At 32.4% G+C, this 25,052-nt stretch overlaps 1 protein-coding gene across 1 annotated transcript in view; it reads left to right on the forward strand.

Annotated features, from left to right (window-relative positions):
* Positions 1-25,052, forward strand: part of LOC143052021 (uncharacterized) — a 208,533-nt gene that overhangs the window by 183,125 nt on the left and 356 nt on the right. Inside the window, exon 34 of the mRNA XM_076224995.1 lies at positions 22,879-23,279. Coding sequence (XP_076081110.1) covers positions 22,879-23,279 — 401 coding nt within the window. The remainder of the gene's footprint in view (positions 1-22,878; positions 23,280-25,052) is intronic.

The following is a 25,052-nucleotide window of genomic DNA, read 5'->3' on the forward strand; positions in this document are numbered from 1 at the left end:
TAACTTAAAATCAACTATGAGTACTCAATTTCTAAGAAATTTAATTGGCAATTTCACATTACTTCTCTATAAATGAATGTTCAGTAAGAAAATTTGATAGAAATCAAAACAATTTCTTCTTTATGAACATGCTTTTTAATTTAACCTATAATACACCTTATCGCTATTCCCGGCTGACCCGTCCGCTTGAACTTTTGACGTCAACAACAATCACTTTTCCATTGTGGCGTCAGACATTTTGTTTTATGACGTCAAAATTTTACGGGAACCTGTGTGATTTCCAGCAATGGCGGACAAATAGCGATAAGGTGTATAGAAACACACCCTATAATTTTATTTAAAATCCAGATGTAATTAGCCATGCTCAGAAATAAATCTATCATAACCAATAATTTACGTGTACAGAATTATAAATTGTGATCCTTATTATTAAAAACCAGCTGTCACAGGCCACAAAATAATTAATCAAGATGATCTTCATTTATTGTACATATCTTAACTGTCGTGTGATAACTTGTGTGTACATCATAAATTATAGAATAGTAGAATCTAGATACTATTAAGAAGAAAAAGAGGTCTTTTAATAGTGTGTTAAGCTTCCATATAAAAAAGAAGATGTGGTATGATTGCCAATGAGACAACTATCCACAAAAGACCAAAATGACACAGACATTAACAACTATAGGTCACCGGTCATCTATATTATGATACATTTAAAGACTTTCATATTTTGTGTAGGTTGTATATTTACGTAGTGTCTTTGTCAAAGTGTTCATTGAAAAAAAGTTGTTTGGATATAAAAAGATTATACGAAGGAGTGTAAAGGGCAACACATGCACTGTAATACAAGCTTTAATCAAAGACTATTATTATTATAGAAAGAGACTAAATCAAGATGATCATAACTGATAATGTAGTATATTTTTATTGACAGTATTAAATATTTATTGATCATAAATATGATAAACTACTTCAATCTTACTCTTTACCTAGTTTTATTAAAGGGAAATAACCCTTTTTTCAAAATACCATGGGACATCCTATGAATCAAAATTTGGATCCTAATAACCTATAACATAATCCAAAAAACTGTGATTACCAGATGTTCATACAGAGCAAACCACCTTGTAATGATGAAGGTATATATATCAGCATATTGATGATATATGACACAGTCCCTCTGTGACTTTGAGATGAAGAACAGCAACCAAAGTGCAAAGTGCTGATCTTTTGATTTTGGTTTTGGAAAGTGCTTATAATTTGTTTCTATTTACGAAATTTTAGAACATAAACTTTCTTTTAAGCAATTTATTATTCATGGGGAACACTTATGGTTTATACATATTGACCATGTGACAAAATTGAGTACACGTATACTGCATTTTTCAAGGTTTCTGCTATCAAATATAAGTATACTATATAATTGATTTAAACACTGGAGACTAACTAAACTGTGATACCAAGCAATGCTATTGTAATTGAAATAAGTTTCTATCATTTTCATTGTTACGCCCCACCTAGAGGCATTATTTTTTTGGTCGATGCATCCTTTCGTTCGTCCGTCTGTTCGTCCTTCCGTTGGTCTGTCTGTCTGTTCGTCTGTCTCGCTTCAGGTTAAAGTTTTTGGTCAAGGTACATAAGGTAGTTTTTGATGAAGTTGAAGTTCAATCAAGTTGAAACTTAGTACACATGTTCCCTATCATATTACATTTTATATTTTTATGACAAATTAGTTTTCAGACATTAATTTCACGGTCCACTGAACATAGAAAATGATAGTGCGAGTCGGCATTCATGTACTATGAACACATTCTTGTTCATAAATGATTATTGCCATTTAAAAAAATGTCCAAAAAATTGTTGATCAGTTATAAAGTTTTTCTTACTACAAAATGGAAACTCAGTTGTTATGAAGGATTTACAATAGTTTCTCATATAAATGCAATGTTGCATCTGAAGTACATTTTTTTCACCATTCTTTTCAGTGCTTGGGTTTAGCTTTGAAGAATTTGCTTCTCTGTGCTGTAAGGCTAAGGCTTACATGGAACAATGTATGTTGTATGAGACCGATAGCAACTGTCACCAGGCCATAGAATTATGTAATTCCGCCATTGATTGCCTGAAACAAGCCATGAAGATGACAAATATTTCCTACCAGTCCTTCCGTTTTGCTCAAATGAAACACAATTTTTGTATTCTGAAGCTGGACAGCTTGCAGAAGAAAACAGATGTATCGAAAAGAATCCAATTCATCGACAAACATCTCTAGCAAATCTAGTGGAATTCCAGACAAAAACAAATCACCAAATTAACGCCAATTCAATTTTCATTTCAACGCTAGTGTCATGGTACATATACTTGGACAATGAACCATATCTTCATCTTCTTCTATTGATATCATGAATATTATGGATAAAAACGTTGTAATAATCTCAAGACAAACATATCAATCGTATTCAACGAATTATACATCGTATTCAACGAATTATACATCGTATAAATTAAACACTTGGTAATCTCCTATCTATATTTAAAAACAATGGTAGGCATCAATTATTAAGTAAACTGAGTCAGACACCAATTAGGAATTTACATGATATTTTCAAGGAGTGTTACAACATCTCTTTTTTCAGCCCACTTATTGACTATTCGCTTATAATTACAGCTTTGTGCCACCATAGGCTGTTCCCGCGTGTCGACAAACCTGAAGATCATAAACGGCACTTTCGTAAAATTTAATATTTTAAAAGGGGTATTGATTTTATCAATTTATCGAGTTTATTTAATGCTCTACCGTTGAACACTTTATAACTCTTTTTTTTGATAACACATAACCACCTTTTATTTCGTACACATACAAAAAAACAGCAGAAATTTAATTAAACTCGGTAACAGCAGACGTCAATGTAGAAAATAATACTCCTTTAACTTGAAACTGTGGATCGTCGAAATTTAGATATGATCCCTTTGATCATGTTATTACGTCCAGAACAGAGAGGTTAAAAAGTTTTGAAAAAAGGACCAAAGTATCGTCCTCCACCTAAAATAGAAGCAGTACTAGTGTCGTCAGGTCATCAAAGACGCTCTTTTTTTACAAATTTGGTGTAAACGGGAAAAATCTAATCATAAATCTTTGATTCTTATTTTAATAAATGTATGAATGTTGTGGATAATAGAATATCACATTTTGAAAAAAAATCACAAATAAATAAAAGAGTACAGAATACGCCAGAATAAGAAGGAAAATCAAAAAAATACTGAACTCAGAAGAAAATCAAACTGGAAAGTCCATAATCACATGGCAAAATCAAATGACAAAACACCCCAAAAAACGAATGGACAACAACTGTCATTTATTCTTCAAGAACTTTCAAAGCAGTATGTGTTTCTACCATCTGACAAAGCAGCGAAGCAATATGTTGGTGGTATGCCGTAAATACTATACCGACGTTCTTCAGAATTAAATAATGATGATAGTGTCATATAGTAAACACACATAGCATGACCACATCACAGCTTAATGCTTCTTCTGAACATTTAAAGGTTTAACTATGAATAAGTTACCTAAACTTCACCAAAAAAAACAAAAAACAAACAGTAAAATATCGTTCCATCTCGGCCTCTAGTAAGTGTTCTAAAACTAGTCTTCCGGTGTTTTAAACAAGTTCATTAACAACTTTCAAAGAACATATCATAAACCATTGTAATAAAACATATGAAATCAACTATTTTTGGAGTGCAAAACAATCTTTGGATTAACAAGTCATCTGCAAAAATCAGGCAACTTAGTTTTGAGTCAATAATTTTTAGAGGAAAATACAAGTCATTTTCAAAGACCTCTTAGATGTCATTAATGAATATATTAAATAAAGTAGGACTCAGTGAATCACCTTGTTTTATCCCTCTTGTAATATTAAACACATGAGTTACCATGTTTTTGTATTTATGAAAAACATTCTCTATGAACAGACCAATCTTTTATTTTTCCGTGACTTTTTTTAATGTCGTAAATGAAAAAGTATATTGAGATCAAAATGATTCGCACACAACTTTTTAAGCTCAATATCATAATTCATGTATGAATAATTAGGACAATTAATACAAGTATGAGAATAAGCAGCTGAATTTCAGCTAGATATCCATAAAATAGATTTATTTCAGCACAATTTATCTTATTCTTTCTTTAGTGTTTAATTTCATTTCCATCGCACAATTTCTACTCTTGAATAATCAATATTTTATTCAATCGTTTTTATTAGCCAAATAGAATTAAAAAAATGTATTTAAAAGTGTTTCTATATGATAACTGATTACAGGTGTATAAAACACTTTTTGTATCACTCGTGTAAACCTTTGCGGGGTGGAAATGGAATTCTATATTAAAGAAAGTATAAAGATGTATTGTCCTGGCTTAATTCTGTTTCTATGGTCATGGAAAGTTTGATTTGTTAATAGGATTAACTTGAATTTCCCATCTGACCAAAAAAAATCATTCAATGATTCGGGTACTGCCTTTTGCATTTACACCGTATAAAACAAAAACAATTAACATATCAAATCCCTTCGTATTCTATTATTTGTATATTTTGGGACTTTTTCTCTATTTCTGACATAAAGTATGCACATAATTTAAAAGCCAAAAATATGGACTAAAGGGAATACCTTGATAATAAAAAAAGATGTGGTATGATTGCCAATGAAACAACTCTTAAGTTTGTAATTTGTAAACATAACAGAGTAGGTGTGTTTGTATAATAAAGTATCAGATAAAGGCCGAATTATATGCAAGTCTATTATTTTATCAGGAAACTTACATGTGAAGGCTCCGCAGAAAACTAGGGAGAGGTGTTTAAGTAAACAGAACACCTAAAACGTCTGCTTCTTCTTGCTGGAAATAGATTATGGTTTGGTTCATTCCGTGCAATACATTATTTTGTACTAACAATTCTGTGTCATGTGGCGTTCTACACAGTGATTATACCATTATTTGTTTATATAAGTATATGATAAATGAACATATCAATGAACATTGGCTTTCAAAAAGTTGAAGCTTCAAGAGATATGGATAAAATCTGAAAAGTGCAATATAAACAGATAGAAGATATAGAATTATGTACAATTTTTTATGGTATATAATAAGATAGGTTCAATACAATGTTACAATATAATAAAGAAAATGTGGTATGATTGCCAATGAGACAACTCTCCACAAAAGACCAAATGGCACAGATATTAACAACTATAGGTCACCGTACGGCTTTCAACATTGACCAAAGCCCACATCGCATAGTAAGCTATAACAAGGCCCCGAAATAACAAATGCAAAACAATTCAAACGAGAATACTAACGGCCTACCTAATGTTCCAAAAATGAACGAAACACAAATATCTAACACATCAACGAACTACAACCACTGAATTACAAACTCATGACTTGGGACAGGCACATACAAGAATGTGGCGGGGTTAAACATGTTAGCGAGATCCCAATCCTCCCCTAAGCGGGGACAGTGGTGTAACAGTACAACATAAGAACGAACTATAAAAATCAGTTGAAAAAGGCTTAACTCATCAGATAGATACAAGTAGAAATACATATAACAAAAACACAGAGTTGTCGTGGCCGGGTACTTGTATATATACTAACAACAAAAATACACTAAGTACAGATTTAAGAGTACTTACTGTTACTAACAGCTAGTTCAAAGCCACTAACAACTTATAAAAAAAACATGCAGCTAAGACTAAATTACAATCACTACACAACCAACATCCAATGGATCAAGTGTAAAGACACTACAATCAGTACATATCCAACATCCAATGGATTAAGTGTAAAGACACTACAATCAGTACATATCCAACATCCAATGGATTAAGTGTAAAGACATTAATCAGTACATATCCAACATCCAATGGATTAAGTGTAAAGACATCTCCGTAAAAATAAGGATTTACTATCCCGTTTGAAATAAATTTTCTACAGAACAACCAAACTTTAAAACCAAACCTTCATATCTATGATAGAATTTAGTAAAGGTTTTAAGTAATTTGTGGTAACGAAATCCCTGGTTTAATATTTTACCAGTTTCAATCATTTCATCACACCTCTAGAAAGTATATTCAGCATATTTATCTTTTTCATTAGAAAAGAATGCTTTAAATGAGTTGCAGCGAATATATTTGCATTCAGATTTACCAGACGGTCATTTAATTAAATAGAAAAAACTTCTGTTTGATAATATTGTGTGGAAGCGTAGTGTAAAGAGAAGAAAAGTCAAAACTGTCAACATAATCAAAAGGTCCTTCAAAAGCAAGAAGCATCCTTTTATGAGGGAATCAAAGAGGTGGCATGCCACTTTGACAGGTTCTTTAGTACTAGGAGACATGTTGCCATTGAATTTAATTAATAAGCCTAAAATGAGTATTCTGATACATTATCAATGTAACTGTTTTTAAAATTGAAAAATGGGTTTTCTAGTTTAGAGCATGCTCTATTAAATATCATAGATTTTGTCTTTTTAATATTCAATTCTATCTGCCATTTATCACAGTATATAGCTAAATTATTGTGACTATTCTGTAGACCTTTTTTAGTTTCCGAAAAAAATTAAACCAATAATGATATACAACTCTATAGTAACATATCTAGACAAATGTATATCTCTTTTTAAAGCAAAAAATAGAGCTTTAAAGAAGTAGACAATTTAAATTTTGTAATTTTTTACTAGGAACTAGAAAGAATGCATCTAATCTTGCAACCAAAGCTGAATTGGGGAGACGTCCTATAGAATATAATATTAAAACACAAACTTTATTATATTTAAAGAGATTTGAATGCTGTAAGTTTAATCCTTTTTTGAAAGAAGCTTACACGCTTACTAAACACTTAGACTCAGAAGGAGTATACTCCTGGTTTACCTATGTAAAAAATATGTTAAGTGAACTTAATTTAGAAAACAGCACAAATTCAACAAAATACTAGTTCAGACAAAAAGTAAATAAATCATTTAAAGTTTATATATAAACAAGCTCTAAAAACTAATTTAAAAATTTGATAAATAATAAGATGCAAAACATAGATAAAAAAATTAAATTTATTTATATAAGAACCTTAGACATAATTTATATTTTGAAGACTATTTAGAAAACATCAAATTTTACTTATAGAAAATTAATAACAAAGCTAAGAATAAGCGACCAAAATTTAAATTTAGATACAGGCAGACATTTTGATTAAAACTGACGTGGAAAGGTAACACCCGGCCACCGAAAGTTTTATTTTTATGAAGCCCAGGTGGTCGTGTGGTCTAGCGGGACGGCTACAGTGCAGGCGATTTGGTGTCACGATATCTCAGTAGCATGGGTTCGAATCCCGGCGAGGGAAGAACAAAAAAATTGCGAAAGCAAATTTACCGATCTAACATTGTTTGGTTGATGTTTTGACGTCTGACTAAATAGATGAATGGGGCTGAATTTTAGAATACTACTTTTGATAAATGTTCCTAAATAATGAACATAGCGAAGTTCTCGCTCGGACACACATTTCATATATATATATAACCATATGAAGATAAGAAGATAGAGAAAATTCGGCAACGAGCGTTCCTTATAAGATAAATCCAGAATTGCTTTAAAAACTTGACACTTTCTTAGTTATGTATTCATTTGATACTGGATATCAATGCAGGAAGAATTACCATTTATATTATCTGTTAGGGAAGAGAAGCAACAGATGCAACAGGGATATTTAAACTCAAAGCCGAAAACAAACTGACAATGCAATGGTAAGGCAAAAGCGTGAAACGATCAAAACATATACAATAGTAAAAACAAAACATAGAAAAATAAAGTGTAAGTAACACGAATTCAACCAAATCTAAATTGTTTGCTGTGTTTTGATCGCAAACAATTTATGAGGTGTTAGATAAGATACATCATATATGACTGCATAGAAATGTGCACAAGTGAATATTCTTATGTGGTGTTCATTGCAATTCGTGCTAAGGCCCACCTCCGGATGCGGAATTTTCTCACTGTATTGAAGGCCCATTGATGGCTTTTGGCTATTTTCTGCTCTTTGATCGGCACAGGTATAAAACTCTATATGCATTTACTTCCCTGGCATGAGCTGTTATATGGATCCAATGTTTTGAATTTGCAAAAAACTCATCTTCGATACCAGGGTTAACATTTTGTGTTTTGACTTCAAAAGAATCATCAGTGACGCTCGAATAAAAAAGTTAAAAAGGCCAAATTACGTACGAAGTTGAAGAGCATTGCGAACCAAACATTTTTCAGATTTGTGCAGCATTATAGCGACTTGCGGGAGAACTGTAGCTATTACATCATACTCAATAATTTTGATATCAATTAAATCATGAACTTGCTTTGAACTTTTTGTGAATGACTTTAAAAGATCTGTTGCTAATGTTTTTTTATCTTTATCATCTAAAATGTTAATTTTGACTTTTGAGCAATTTTTCGTATGAACTATTATCATCTGCATAGATGATAAGTGGCTTGTTTCTGTTGCCCTTTCCTTCATAATGTAGCCGTGAAATGTTTACTGAAAATGTCTTACAAACGGATCTATCTTTATTTTTGTATTATGCTTCGTAGATGTATTTGTAAGTTAACATGTATTATACATATCTTACATATCCGCCTGGTTGTCATTACATATCTGGAGGCATAAACTAACTTTTCATTTTCGTATTGTCAATTAAGTTAACATATTCCGTATCCGTACATGGTTAACATCAAAAGAACTCCGGATACAAATAACGGGAAATCCTGTATAATAATCATCTGGTTTTCCTTCTTTTCTTTTCTATCAAATTATTAACCACTGGATATAAATGTGACTGGTATTCAAATCATTTCCTTCATAATTCATCTTCCTTCAATTGTTTTTTGTTGTGTGCGTATATATATATATATATATATGCGTGATGTCGAATTCTTTTTGACCATTACTTTCTTTTATATTTAAAATCCTTAACGGTAAGACTGCATATATATTATTTTTTATCTCACATGATAAAGGCAAATCATTCGGAAACACAATCAGCTTATACATTATTTTCAAATCAACGTGGTTGTAAACGAAAGTTAAGATCTCATACCCTTATAGGTTTAATTGAAAAGTAAAGAGCAGAAATTCGAGCATGTTTGTATAGAAACACAACAAAATTCTGATGTAAAACAATACAGAAATTTCTTTACAAATTCTATGTCACTTATCGTTAGTTTTTGTAGCAGTTTAGTATTTCTATTGTTCCGTTTTGTTTTATCTTGTATTGGATGTGCTTCCATCAATTTTGGTTTGTGACCTGGATTGGTTTTATTTTAACCGATTTGTGAATCTTGAAAAGTGGTATACTACTATTTCCTTCATTTGTTGCCATGTTCGTCATTTGGTTGTCAGACAGTATTGAGATGCTTGAAGTTTGGGATGTCGGCGCTATTGGTGATTCTAACTAAAAATCTATGTGACGTATAAAATTTTCTGACGTCACACACACAAATCAATGAATGTGTTTGTAGATGGATGTTTTTGTGTTCTGTTAAATTGTTCCTTTTGAAATTGTTATACGATGATGACTGCTGTACCCATATTTTGACTATTTTATTTATTGTGTCTGTTTAGTTAATGCATCAATATAAATATAACGGAATTTGATGAGACTGTCATCAAAGGGAGAGGGTTAGCGCTATAAAATCAGGTTTAATCCACCATTTTCTACATTTGAAAATGCCAGTACCAAGTCAGGAATATGACAGTTCTTGTCCATTGTTTTTGATGCGTTTTGTTATTTGATTTTTTTTCATGTGATTATGGACTTTCCGAATTGACTTTCCTCTAAGTTCAGTATTTTTGTGATTTTACTTTTCACATCGTAATATTCGAGTCCTTTACATTCCTGAATAGAGTCGAGATCTAGAGTTTCGTATTTAAATCTGTTCTTGAACAACTACAATTTGCATACGGAGTATATATCTCCCAAATGCTACGAAATTACCGGCATGTATTTCCTATTATGATTTCCTTGATAGAGGGTTGCTGCTCAAAAGGAAGCTATCAAACCAAGAGTTCCAAATGTTCAAGTAGAAATTATCCCTTCGAAATTTGTATGAACTCCATCACAAGTTTGTTAACCGTTATGGAAAACCGTTTTACAGATGATATCGGATATGTTCTTTATGTCGTAACAACAATCCATTTCCCTTTTCGCCACGAATGTGACCTACCGAATTAGACTATTTACTGGGTTTGTAATAACATGAAAAACACGGCTGGTGCCACATGTGCAACAGGATCTACTTACACTCTCGGAGCCCCTGAAATCACCCCCAGTTATGGTGGAGTTCGTGTTGTTTAGTTTTTAGTTTTCTATGTTATGTCTAGTGTGCTATTATTTTTCTGTTTGTAATTTTTTTTTTAGTCATGACGTAGTAATTTTATTTACGATCTATGAGCTTGACTGTCCCGGGCCTCTGGTATCATTCGTCTCTCCTTTACATATTTCAAACATATTTCAAATAAGACCAAAATATATTTGTTGATTGACCTTTTTTCGAACAGCGGTATACTACTGTTGCCTTTTTATAAGTAATAAAATATCCGCGTCAATTGTTTGTAAGCTTCAAGATGGGTTAATTTCTCTCGTTTCATATATAGATTTTATAGAACTGGAAGGAGATCTGAAAGGAGACAAAATGTTAAACACATGTTAAAGAAATAGTAAGCTCTATTTTGTTTCAAATTTAAATAAGAAAAAGTTAGTTGCCAAAACAGATAGGTAAAGGTTGGACAAAACTCAATATACTAAAAAGGTTTATGTAAGGTTGTATTTATAAAAAGAAAGGAGTTGCCCAAAGGTTGTATAATTTTGTAGAGCAAGACGTATCAGACACAGGTCCAAATACGTTTTTATGCGATGCTAAACAGAAGATGCTCAGTCTGTAGTGTATATACAGTGCCTTGAACTTGTATGTTATTTTTTAAATTAATTTATCGTTTTGTGTCATGGTTTCAGTGGTTATCCTTAAAATGATGAATTTTGATGGTCCCTTTGCTATCTTTCTCTGCTTTGTTTTGTGAGTTAAATGGTTGACTTTTCCAAAAGCAATCTTGTCGTGATTGTTTGAATTATTAATAATCAAACGGCTTCGAGAGCAGCAAAAAAGAGGGCTCTAAAAAGCAGCAAGCAATGTCAATTATCACGAAAACTTAAAAACAAAATTATCAAACAGACGCATATGATGACATTCTAAATTCAAAAGCCAAGCAGGAACTGACAACGCCATGCCAAAACAACACAAAAACTATTAAAGAACAAATAAAAACAAGAATGTGTCCAAAGTACACGCATGCTCCATTCGCATTATCATTTTCTATGTTCAGTGGACCGTGAAAATGGAATAGATTCTCTAATTTGGTATTAAAATTAGAGAGATCATATCATAGGGACCATGTTCACTAAGTTTCAAGTTGATCGGACCTCAACTTCATCAAAATTAAAACTATCTCGACCAAAAACTTTAACCAAAACTTCAACCTGAAACGGGACAAACGGGTGGACGGACTGACGAACGAACGGATGGACAGACGAACGAACAGACGGACGGAATAACAGACCAGAAAACATAATGCCCATAAATGGGGCATAAAACACATTAAAAGACAAAAAAAATATTGACATAATTCTTCAATCATCGAGGAGATTATCAAGTGCATCTAAGGAGAGAACAGCACCTGCTCCATATCTTCAATAAACTCTTTAACTATTGATGTTAACCAATTTGTGTCATTTTAGATACTTATTTTGAAAGCTATTATATAATACTGATGGAAAGCATACGTAAACAAAAACATGATTTTGCTTATTTATTTACTCAAAATAATATGGATTTGACACAAGATTACCATAAGTTTTGCATCCGCTCCGAATAACAATATAATATAACAAAACAATATTAATATAAGCATGCACTGTTTCAAAATATACAATTCCTTTTGAATCAACACGTAATTTTAGCAGCATTTCAAAAGAAATCTACATGTTTAAAAATCTGTAAATTCTGTTCAAATGAGAGGCTCTGATTGCCAGATAATAGTATCTTAATGGAACTGGTGTACAGTCTCAATGTCACACCGTAACATGCATAATGATGGGTTGAATTTTAGATCGACTTTGAACAAGTCATAATGTAAGAAAGACGATGAGCATATTGATTGAACTATATTTTAACTCAAAATAAAAAAAACTTAAAACGCTCATCGTCTCGAATATGATAATCAAACCATGATCTTTGACTAAGTAACATTAATGACATTTTATTATTTTACTGGTTAGTTTTATGTTTGTATTTTTGACTTGTAGAGACCTACGCAATTTAGAATGAAGTATTTGGTGATGATGTTGCTTGTACTGTGTATTACTACAGGTAGTAATATAGAATTAATTTATCTTTCATTTTAGTGCTTTCAAAAGTATCTTGATAAATAATAGATTATCTGAACTAGTTCATCGGAAAATGCTCTCATGTTAATTAATCTGGTATTTACCTGAATATTTTATAAATCTATTTGTTCTATTTCATGTGTTACGCCTCATGTTGAAATGCAACTGTTCTCTAAACATATCTTAGAGGATTTTTTAATGTTTACGTAAAACAAATAATATTTTAACCATGCGCACAACACGCGTTTGTGAAAATATATCACCAAAATCAAAATGTGTTAGTCAGTTGTCTTGTAAATGTTTACTGCAGGCCAGTAGACTATATTTCTGTATTGACATATAATTGATATGGTAAGAATAGTAAATTAATTGTTAACTAAACTTTAAAATTTGATTGATTCGAGTGTCAGCATGAGTCTTTTGTAGATGAGATACGCATCTGGTTATCCTGGTTATCTATACACGATTTTAATGAATGTTTACACTGTTTTAGTCGCTGTATCCGAATTATTGACACATTTACCTAGTATGTAAAAGATGTGGTATTATTGCCAATAAGACGACTCTCCACAAGAAGCCAAATGACACAGAACTTTACAACTATAGGTCACCATATTATGAATGTTTGAATTGGTCATCCAGTTGTGTAGATATATTTGAACTATAAACACACGTTAAACAAATGTTAGGTGAATAATCCTTTCTGTCGCCTTATGTATCACCAATTTTTCACAGTGCAATAATATCAAAACTGCAAAAATAATTAATATTATAGATGTGCCATTTTGTACATACAACACGGGAAAAACTCCGTTCAAACATATATTATTTATTGCATAATCAAGCACAGAACGGTAAAATATTAGAGTAAAATGGTAAAGCTTGTGGATTTTTTTTTATGTTTTCTACGTTAAGCATTGGAACAACAAAAAAAAAGTGTACATAATCACTAAGTCTGTTGGGCAAAGTCAATAATATGACAGTTGTTTCCCATTTGTTCCTATGTTATATTTTTTCAATTTTGTATTGGTTCTCATTTTAGAAATTGTGGAAAGTGGTTGTGTTTGCATTGCACTTTATAAACCAGTTTGTTCCACAACTGGTCGTACCCACAGTAACTCATGCAGACTGTATTGCGCGTAAGTGTATTTTCCAAACAGACAATTTATCATTTTACATGTAAAAAGTACAATTTATGGTTTCGTTTAATCATTTGTAGATGTTGTTGGCTGGCTATACACATCATGATACAAATCGATATTATATGCTGATATATATAAACAACAATAATGTGTCAAATGTTCAGCTTAATCAATTACAGTAACATGATCTTTATAATTGAATCAGTTTGGATATTTCATTATTTAGTATACGCGTCTTTTTTTGTAAAGCATTCACTAAACATGCTAACTGCATTATATAGATAACACGAAGCCAAGGTTGACAATGTTTTTTCGAGGGGTACAAATCACTCTATCACCATCTCAGCTATGTGTTATTTAATTTATTAAACTGAATTTCCTATCATTATTGCCTTTTACAGATGCATTTTATTTAAAAGCATTGTCTATGACGTCACGTACATAACAACGTTACGGGTATTAGAAACATCATCAGACTTGCAGCACGAAGTTTTATTATTTATTTTGACAGTTAAATAATGAAACCTAAGCCAAAATGTAGAACTTAAGCATTGTCTTAAATAACTTGATGTAAATTCAATTCATTGTCCTTTAAATTTTTGATTTTGGATTGGTCTAGACGAGAGGGTGACATTCAAAATAGTTGTCACCCGCTCAGCCACGTGATAGAGAAAATTAACACTCTCGTATTAGCCAATCAAAATATGACATTTTAATGTGAAGTATAATAATACAATTTAGTGTATAAAATTCTTACACTTATACTAGTATACCTCCTTGATATTTATAATATTATTACTGAGATGATTAAGATTTGATTTGGCACATACAATCTTGATAGAAGTCACAGGTACGTGATTTCATACTATACATCCTATTTCAGAAAAGAAGTTTTTGCTTGCCATGGTAAATGTCCGTGTTCTTATTCTTAATAGCTAAAACGAAACGCAAGTAAGTGAATGCAGAAGTCAGATAAGGATGTAAGACGAAATCGTATTTTTTTTATGATAGCAATCAACCTTAAAAATTACATTGGATTATATCAGAATCAAACAAATGAAAAAACAAATAATTGCGAATCATACTTGGATGGAAAGAGTTGTCGGGAAATATGAAATGACATTAGAATTAACGATGGAAGGTTGGCCGAAAAGAATTTCCGAAAGAGTTCGAAAACAAAAAAATGTATCTAAGTGTTTCTTAAATAACATATTAGGTTATCTTAATCGATACTGAATGCATTTGAAGGGTATTCAGAAATAGCATTATCATTACGGTGTTTAGTAATCGTTAAATCGGGTTGAAAATCATTTTTGAATATTTGCGATTTTTAAGGATGGCAGACATAGATTAAGACATTTTTTTCCAAAATAGGACATGATATTATAACTCCGAGTAAACACTCATTCAAAAACAAACTAGAAATCTGAATGGTTTAAAACCTGCTTTCTATTACAATAGGACATTTTATCTAGTATTCAAGAGTTACTTACCACGGTTCAAACTTCTTTATATGTAACTAAAGGATGTTTATGGAGTATCTCTTTGATTTTTCGATTTTAGGTCTTCTTATCAGACAACAAATATGCAACATTACAAAAGATAAAAAATGTCATTGTAAACAAATAAAGTATTTGGCTACCTTTAGTGTAAAAGAATGCTATGTTGAAAAGCTAAATGAAAGCATACATAGCATTTCTTTTTTTTTATGACAAGACTAAATTGTTATATTGCTTGTATCAATTTGATTCAATACGATAGAAAATTAAAGTAACTTTTATCAGAATATTCTATATTCAAAACAATGATTTTCTCACGAATTAATATTCTTAAGGTAGCACTTCGGTATTGATATGAATTTCAATTATGTGGTCATTTTTATAAATCTACTGTTTACAAAACATTGAATTTTTCGAAAAACTAAGGATTTTCTTATCCAAGGAATAGATTACCTTATCCGTATTTGGCACAATTTTCTTGAATTTTGGATCCTCAATGCTCTTCAACCTCGTATTTGTTTGCCTTTATAAATATTTTGATTTGAGCGTCACTGGTGATTCTTATGTAGACGAAACGCGCGTCTGGCATACTAAATTATAATCCTCAGTCTATGGAAGAAGCGATTCAATAAAAACTTTTCTTATATCAACGAGCGATATTGTCTTATATCAACGAGTTGCATTGTGGGAAATTTCAGACGAATGTTACCATTTGTACGAAGAAAGGCAGATTTCTCGGTATAAAGTAATGACTCGTTTGACAGGGTGACATTTAACACGACATACGTATGGTGTGTAATTTTAATGAATTATTTTATGTTATAACAAGCAAAATGTATTTAAACGAGAAAATTGAATTGTTGCATAAATGAAACAAAAATGCATGATTTATCATTTGTAGATATTCTATAAATATCATGTAGTAAATTCAGTGGAATGCAATTGAGATGAATTCAATTGTTTGCTAAGCCAAAATCACCCATAAGTCAAAGATGATGCTATATTTTAAAATATCAATGCGATATTTGTCTTATATCATAGCGATGATTTTTTAATATCAAAAATTAATGAATGCGATACTTTTCTAATATAACTGCTATAGTTTTCTAATATAAAATTAATACGATGACACGTCACAATGCATGTCAAGAAAACTGCAAACATAATTCACAAACTTAGATCATGACCGGTTTAATGTTTTAGGATCAATATCACTAAAATTTCGTAACTGTAACAAAATGAACGCTTATTGATAGTTGAAAGTGTTAATAATCTGTTCAGTCTATTGTTTTCAATCACATGGTTTAACCGACTAACTAACATGTTTAACCCCGCCACATTATTTATGTATGTGCCTGTCCGAAGTCAGGAGCCTGTAATTCATTTGTTTATGTGTTACATATTTGTTTTTCGTTCATTTTTTTATATAAATAAGGCCGTTAGTTTTCTCGTTTGAATTGTTTTACATTGTCTTATCGGGGCCTTTTATAGCTGATTATGCGGTATGGGCTTTGCTCATTGTTGAAGGCCTTTCGGTGACCTATAGTTGTTAATGTCTGTGTTATTTTGGTCTCTTGTGGACAGTTGTCTCATTGGCAATCATACCACATCTTATTTTTTATAATTCTATTTGAAGTGATGATGCAATGGCGGAATTTAAATGCGGTTGAACATACGTCTACCGACCTATTAGATTATAATATACTGGTCACACTGATATAGCCTATCCACCTTGGCAATATCGAAATAGTAAAATAATATCATTACTTAAAAGAAACATTCATTTAACAATCCAATCCAATACAGCTCCAAATTACAATAAATAGTCAAATGGTAAAATCAATAATCTAAACAAACTAAAATGTACAAATGCTGATGTCCCGAACTTTGAAGATATAAACTGAGTAGCCTCAGACTATTAATTGGACAACTTCAGATACAATGAAAATCAAAAATCTTGTCAAACAGAAAATGTATTTATTATTAACATAGAAAAAGATATTGAGAAGCAAACCAGTTCTTTTTGGATATCAAAGACTTTTCCCGTCGGTAAATCGATATCTCTATGAACATATTCAGCTCGCCGCGTGGACGCTCTTTTACATCGCAATGACCGTGAGGGTATTCCGATGTATTGTTGCCACAGAGATTTGACTTTCGTTTTTGGCTAGTAACCGACCGTAAAAATACGCGAACTTTTCTTAGTGCAAAATAACAATCCGTATCGCTTTTTATAAATTCATTTCTTCAATGAGTACTAAAAAAAATGTTTAAAACACAAATAAAAAAGATGTAAATGTCTGTTGACGTTAGAAATGTGTATATATCTTTTCTATATTGATAAATTTAGATCGTTCAGTTTGAGGACTGGAAAGCAGTTATTTATATTTATAAGGGGAAATTTTTAAGATTTATAGATATAAGAAGATGATGCATGAGTTCGAATGAGACAACTTTCCATCAAAGTAATAATTTGTTTAAAGTAAACCATTATAGACCAAAGTAGGTCCTTAAACACGGAGCATTGGCTCACAGCGAACACCACGCTATATAGGAACAAGAACATTGCTAGTGTTAAACCATTCAAACAGGAAAGCCAACGGTCTAATTTGTAAAAATAAAAGGAGATTCAAAAGTACAGGTCAGATTTTGTCGAATCAATCAGTACGAGGACATTATGATTTATCTTTGTCACAAGTTAGTGCCATTGTTATCCAATGAAAGTCTTCCATGCGTGCGTTGCGAGCAAATCGGATATATATTATTTCGGTGCGTTCATTATGAAATTTGCTAAACGTTATATATGTGAACAATCATTTTGATACTTAGCTATTTGATTACGGCATTGTTTATTAAACCCTTATTTGATTAGTTTTGCTTCCAAAACTAATTGAGAAATTTGTAAGATTTTACCAAAACCGATTTGAATTTAAGCAATTGTCTTAAAACTGCTTATTTACATACAATACTATACTAAGAAGTAAAATCACAAAAATACTGAACTCCGAGGAAAATTCAAAACAAAAAGTTCCTTATTAAATGGTAAAATCAAATGATAAAACACACCAAACGAATAGATAACAACTGTCATATTTCTGACTCAGTACTGGCATTTTCAAGTTTTGAAAATGGTGGATTGAACCTGGTTTTATAGCGCTTAACCTCTCACGTGTATGACAGTCTCGTCAAATTCTGTCATATTTACAAAGATGCGTGAACAAAACAGATATAATAGGTAAAATTGTCAAAATATGGGTACAACAGTCTAATATTAATACTAATCGGTACTAATACTGATATAACAAAAACACCGCTATGATATTTTAAAAGTATCGCATTGATATTCTAAAAGTATCGCATTGTTTATTTATGTATATAAGAAAAACACAGCACTTCAAATTTTACACGGACATAAACTTTAGCTTCTAACTAACTTCTGAATGTATATTTAGACTCAATTGTTGTTTATATTTGAACAATGAGTTTTAAAGTAAGTATTTTCTCAATTTTTCGTTGCCGAAAACAACATTTTCCGCATGGAATGTCTGCATATTTACAATTGATATTAGACAATATCGCTATGTGATATAAGAAAAGTTTTTATCGATACGCCTCTTCCATAGACTGATCCTGGTACCTTTGATAACATATAAAGCAGATTAATGAAATTGTCACTTGGATAACTGATTATCAAACATTCTAGTATTTAAAGAATTTTATATTAAAGATGTAGTATTTTCGCCGAATCAAACATGAAAAGCAAAACAGACAACAAATGGATAATCAAGTCCAGGAAAAGCCGAGAAAACATTAAGAAAAAATCAAATCAACAAAAATGTGATACGAGGAGACAACAAGAGGGTCGTCATTGAGAAGCAAAAGGTTGATATGAAGTGTTTTACTACTAACAATACCAGTCAACCATAGTTCTATGCCTGGTTATGATTCATTTTCAACATGTTATCACAGTTTAATCAAAAGAAGAACGCGTCGTTTCTATATTTAACTCTGACTAATTCTTTTTCATGATTTTATTTAAGATTTAAACGAACTGAAAGCATTTATTGTTAAGTCAACAAAAACAGACACATTTTTCTTTTAATTATTATATTGACTTTTCTTTTACAGCACCAAGTGATATTTGAAATAAATCACATTTAATTAAAAAAACCAATGTCTCAACCATTACACGTTTCTATTTTTTGAATTTGCGATGAATAGACATAAGTAGGCATTGGCTCCATAAGCGCGTTGGCTGGCATCAACAAAGACATGCAATGTTATTTTCTCATTGCTTTGGTTCAAATTTTGTAGATGGGAACTTGGTGATGTACCTATTATCTTTCAAATGAATGTTATTCTCTTGGTAAGTGGTCATTTCTTGTAAGTCCGTTTTCGCTTTCACTTCACTGTCCTTTTCTGTTCCTATGGATTCCATTTCCCAAAATTTATTTATTTCACATTCTTCTAGTCTGTGTGGGAAATATTCATAATCGATGACGTTGATTGATTATTACTGTTAGTGTTCAATTGTATAGGTCCTGATAGCAAGTATCCAACTTTGGACTGTACAGTGGTTGGTCCGAAACCTCTAATTACTCTGTCTCCAACTATATCCCAATAATAATCGGCGCCAACTAAGACTGATATCTCAAAATCCTCGTCCTGTAAAGCTGGGTGGGTTAACTTCAATCCATTTAAATGAGGAAAACTCGACTGGTTCCTTTCGTAGGTATGTATCGGATAAGCAATCTGTGGTACTATAAGAACTTCAATAGGGATAATCGTATTCGTCAGACCTTTTATATAGATAGTAGCAATTTGTCAATTTCTAACCTTCGTTTTGGATTCACCGAAACCGGATATCGTTATCGCTTCTTTCCTATGTGGTCTCAGGTTCAATAAATCGCCCACCTCTTGAGTGATAAAGCTTCGCTGAGCTCCATCGTCAAATAGTAAATTGTCGGTGTTAAAACGTGTCTTGTCATACGTGATAGGTGCTATCGCGGTTTTCAACAATACCTGCGATCTAACCGATAATTTGGATGAATGCATGCTTGCGACTGCGACATCGGTATCTGGTTTTGATGTACTGCTATCTTAAGACTTGGTATACAAGTGTGTTTCATTCTTTGAACAAATACTAGTATGGTGTCGTTTATTACAGTTTTTACACGTTTTATCGGATTTGCAATCGGCAACTCTGTGATTTCCTAAGCAATTGAAACATGCCTTTTATTCCTTAACAATTCGTTATCGATCTTCAATTTTCATGACATTTTTACAAGTTAATGGGGCGTGAACTCCTTGACAAAAGATGCACGGCTTCTTGGTTATGTCTCTTTTTCCTTTTTGATTAGCGTAGTTGCGATTTGTACCCGTAAGGAATGCTGATGATGGTGTGCAATTTGGCTCTAAATCATCACCATTTACCGACTGACCCGCTTCCATAATCGTTATCTCATGTTAAATAGCTTGCCGTAACGACGGCAAGTTCCAGTGGTCTCCTCCGTGGGCACGTACCATGTTTTCTCTTATATTCCCAGGTAGTTTATCTAATATTTTGGGCACTAAAAGGCTTCCAAACGACTCGTGAGACTCCCCTATATTTTCAAGGCCACGGATGTAGTAGTTTTCCATGCTGTCGTAGAATTTTTTTCAAATGTGTAATATTTGACTTTGGACTAGGAAGGCTGATTAAACTGCATGTATGTTTGTACTATCTTTTGTGGTTGATTGAATCTTTGTTTTAGTACATGTGATGCTTGTACGTAATTTGTGTTAGTTATTTGTAGACCTGCTATGTATTGGATGGCTTCTCAGAACAGATGAGATTTCAAGTAATTAAATCTCTGTATATCGTTTAAAGACAGGTTATCGTGTACGGCAGCACTAAAAGAGGGACGAAAGATACCAAAGGGACAGTCAAACTCATAAATCTAAAACAAACTGACAACGTCATGGCTAAAAATGAAAAAGACAAACAAACAACAGCACACACGACACAACATAGAAAACTAAAGAATAAACAACACGAACCCCACCAAAAAACTAGGGGTTATCTCAGGTGCTCCGGAAGGGTAAACGAATCCCAAAAGGGTTGCCATTCTAAAATATTCCCGCCGAACGTTGTTAAATTTAATTGAGGAAGTTTGTGGTACATGCTGGAGTTTGAAAAAACGGACGCTGATATTTTTTTATGTATTTGCGTGCATAAAACTGGGCGGTGGCTGACTTTCTTGATGATTCGTGTAATTAATTAACTCGTGTGCATTTGGGTTTAGCAATGACTTACTTGACTGTTCTGTGATTTCCGATTCCTTAATGATTTTTGAAAGTTTTGTTACTGTCATTTCTATGACATACGTGTATCCGTCGGCTTCCTCTATTTCTTCGCTCACTTCCTCTTTTGATAGTTCCTCCACAATCTTCTCGTTCAGTTGATCGATCGTTTCCTGCTTCTTAACAATAAGTCATCGAATGGTAGAAAGTTTGCTAACGTCATATTCCTGCAATAGTTCATCGGGACTCGGTTCCACTTTCTTCAGCAACTTTGTAAGAACTCCCGGATGTCCAGCTCGTCTGGTTTTCATTTTCGTTGTCGCGGTACTCATCTTTCGTATTCTTCTGTTTTTGTCACGGCACCAATGTTTTGGACGTATCGAAAATAAAGGCGAGTAAACACAAAAGCGTCTTCAATGTTTCGTATGCTTTACTAGAGTCTAAGATATACAAGAGAGACGTCGGCAAGTGACGACGTTGTGGGCCTATTGTTACGTAAAATGGCGGTAAAACGTTAAGCAAATAAAAGAGTATAAAATACTAATCTGAAACTATAACTAATTCATTTTCTGATTTTCTCGCCGTGTTGTAGACCCATTGGTTGGTTTAAGGCGTTTTCGGTGCTTTCTGATGGGTATGTTGTCGCATTGACGCATTCCCAGTTTTTGCTTCCAATATTATTACAGTAATTAGTAGAAAACAATAACTTACAAAACGCGTTTAATGGCAACCATTCAAACTATCCATAAACGACACTACTTAATAAGGAAGCATTAGACACATTTCGCTTTTATTACAAACCGTAGACTATGAATATCAACAAAGTAGCAAATATATAAGATTTGTTGATTCTATACTGTGTAGCCCAATACAAATAAAAGGCATAATCGTTTTACCTATGATCAAATTTAACAAACCAATTATTAATGTACGGAAAATATATGAAGGAAGCGCATGAAATTGAACAAAGCTAGAAAAACAAAACAAAAAGAAAGGTAGTCGTTTTTCCACAGACACTTGAATATGTATTTCATAAACTTGCCTAGGTTCTAATTCAAACTTACAGTTTCCAGACACAAAAAGACGCAGTGATTTACACAAACAAACTTGTTTGCCAATCCGTGACCCTAACCATCGTTTTTTATCCGAGACTACAGGTTAACAATTGGATTTGAATGCGACATGTAGAAATCTAGTATTGTTTATTTTCAGACATCCACCGATGTCGCTATTTATACTAACACTCGTGTTTATGCAATTCATAAGCATCGGTTTATCATCCGAAACTATAAGTTTCAAATCAATGTTGAATGTGACATTTTGAATTGTAATGTTAATTTATTTTCAAACATCCAGCGACGCAGTTATTTACACAAACACGCTTGTGTATGCACTTCATGATCCTCACCATCGATTTATCATCCGAAACCACAGGTTGTAAATCAAGGTTGAATGTTTCATGCCGTAATGTTGTTTTATTTTCAGACATCCAGCGACGCAGTTTTTTACACAAACACACTTGTGTATGCACTTCATGATCCTGACCATCGATTTATAATCCGAGACTACAGGTTTAAAATCAAGGCCGAATGCGACATGTCGAAACGAGAGCATGGCGTAGACACCATCAAACATAATCAGGAACAAGAGGACCACACTGTCGCAGGCACTGGACATATTTCGATCCATCTCAACTTTTATAGTGGTTCAAATTATCAAAATCGATTTAATGGGTTTCGGCAAGCATATGTGGTTGGCGATGTTGTCTATGCTAAAGTTCAAACAAGCATGCATGATTACGACGTGAAGATGCGGTTGTCAGTTTGCTATACAAATCCCTCTGATCATGCCAGTACAATCTACACATACTACTTAATACAAAATGGGTACGTACCGCATTTGCGCAGAAATCTCTTTCTGTCTTACTTCCGGTCTCGTTTGTCATGAGACTTTGAGTAACAGTACAGCATGGGTAAGGACTAGGGACAAATAAATAAAGGCAACAGAAGTATACCGCTGTTCGAAAGTCATTAATCTATTTCGAGAAAACAAATCCAAGTTATAAACTAAAACTGAGGAAAACAACGAAATAAAAGATACACGTAAGTGCAACCAAAAACCAAAAGACAATGCAGCACACACGGAAACGAACTATAGGATAAAAACTGCCATTCCTATTTTCCTGACTATGTACATGACAGGTCGGTTGATGAAATAGAATAATAGGTACCAATGAAAAGGCAGTTGATTTGCGATATTATGATCAATCACAAAATAATGTCTGAAATGTTGTTACTAGCTAATTGTATTACCATGTTTGACCGACTAAAATCATTCAATCTTCCCATCATGTAAAACAGCCACCTATAATTTCTTTCATGATAAACTCCACTATCTTTCAAATGAATAGTTTCATCGAAAAAGGCTGTTGAAAACTAGCCAATAAAAAAAAAACGATACACAGCAATGGAATTTCCCTATATCTAATGAAATTGGACACACTTTATCTAAGAAAGTATTTGCTAAATCGGTCCCATATATTTTGTATGTCTTTATATACATGTATTTGAATACTAGTATTTAACTCTCTTCGAAATTAGGTGCCAACTGTTGTCATAATTTTTCGCAAAACACATTTAACCCCTTTGTTCAATAAAAAGGGATTTTCCAAAGTTTCAATTTGGTCAGATAATTTTTATCATATGCGTGTATTTTTTTCAAATGTGAATGTTTTCAATGAACAATTTAAAAGTTTTCCTTTTAATTTTATTTATGATAAATTGGAGTTCAAATTTGTGTATCGTTACTTTTGTTGGCTAGTAAATATTACATGTAAATCAGTGTTTCGAGAATTTTATTTTAATTAGTGTATTAATTCCCTGACAATTGATTTACCATATAATATGTTAATTAAATACAGATGGTTTTTCAATATCAGAACAAGTTACTTTATTGCCTTTTGTACCTAGAATAAACATAAATTAAAATATTCTTTTTTAATTTCACTTTTGTCTTTAATGTGTTTTGTGGAAAAGAATACATTTGTTACATCACAGTCAACCAACGACTCATGACACTTATTTAAGCCAATAAATGTGACTTAACTGCTGTTTGTATCTAAAATTAACATAACATTAACAAAAATATTCATTGATAATTTCACTTTTGCTTTTCAGATGTCCTGTGAAAAATTCATAAAGTCCGAACAAGTTACTTTATTGCAATTTATACCTGTGCATTAAACTTCAACTTAACTGTCGTATCTTAGATGTGGATCGGAGTACATTCGTGACCTCTCAGTATTCATTGATAGTTTCACTTTTGCCTTTCGTGTGTCCTGTGGATCGGAGTACATTCCTGACATCTCAGTATTCATTGATATTTTCACTTTTGCCTTTCAGGTGTCCTGTAGATCGGAGTACATTCGTAACATCCCAGTCTTCATTTATATTTTCACTTTTGCCTTTCAGGTGTCCTGTGGATCGGAGTTCATTAGTGACATCTCAGTATTCATTGATATTTTCACTTTTGTTTTTCGGGTTTCCTGTGGATCGGAGTACATTCGTGACATCTCATTATTCATTGATATTTTAACTTTTGTTTTTCGGGTGTCCTGTGGATCGGAGAACATTCGTGACATCTCAGTATTCATTGATATT

The sequence above is a fragment of the Mytilus galloprovincialis genome, chromosome 11 (genome assembly GCF_965363235.1).
Source record: "Mytilus galloprovincialis chromosome 11, xbMytGall1.hap1.1, whole genome shotgun sequence".
NCBI lineage: Eukaryota > Metazoa > Mollusca > Bivalvia > Mytilida > Mytilidae > Mytilus > Mytilus galloprovincialis.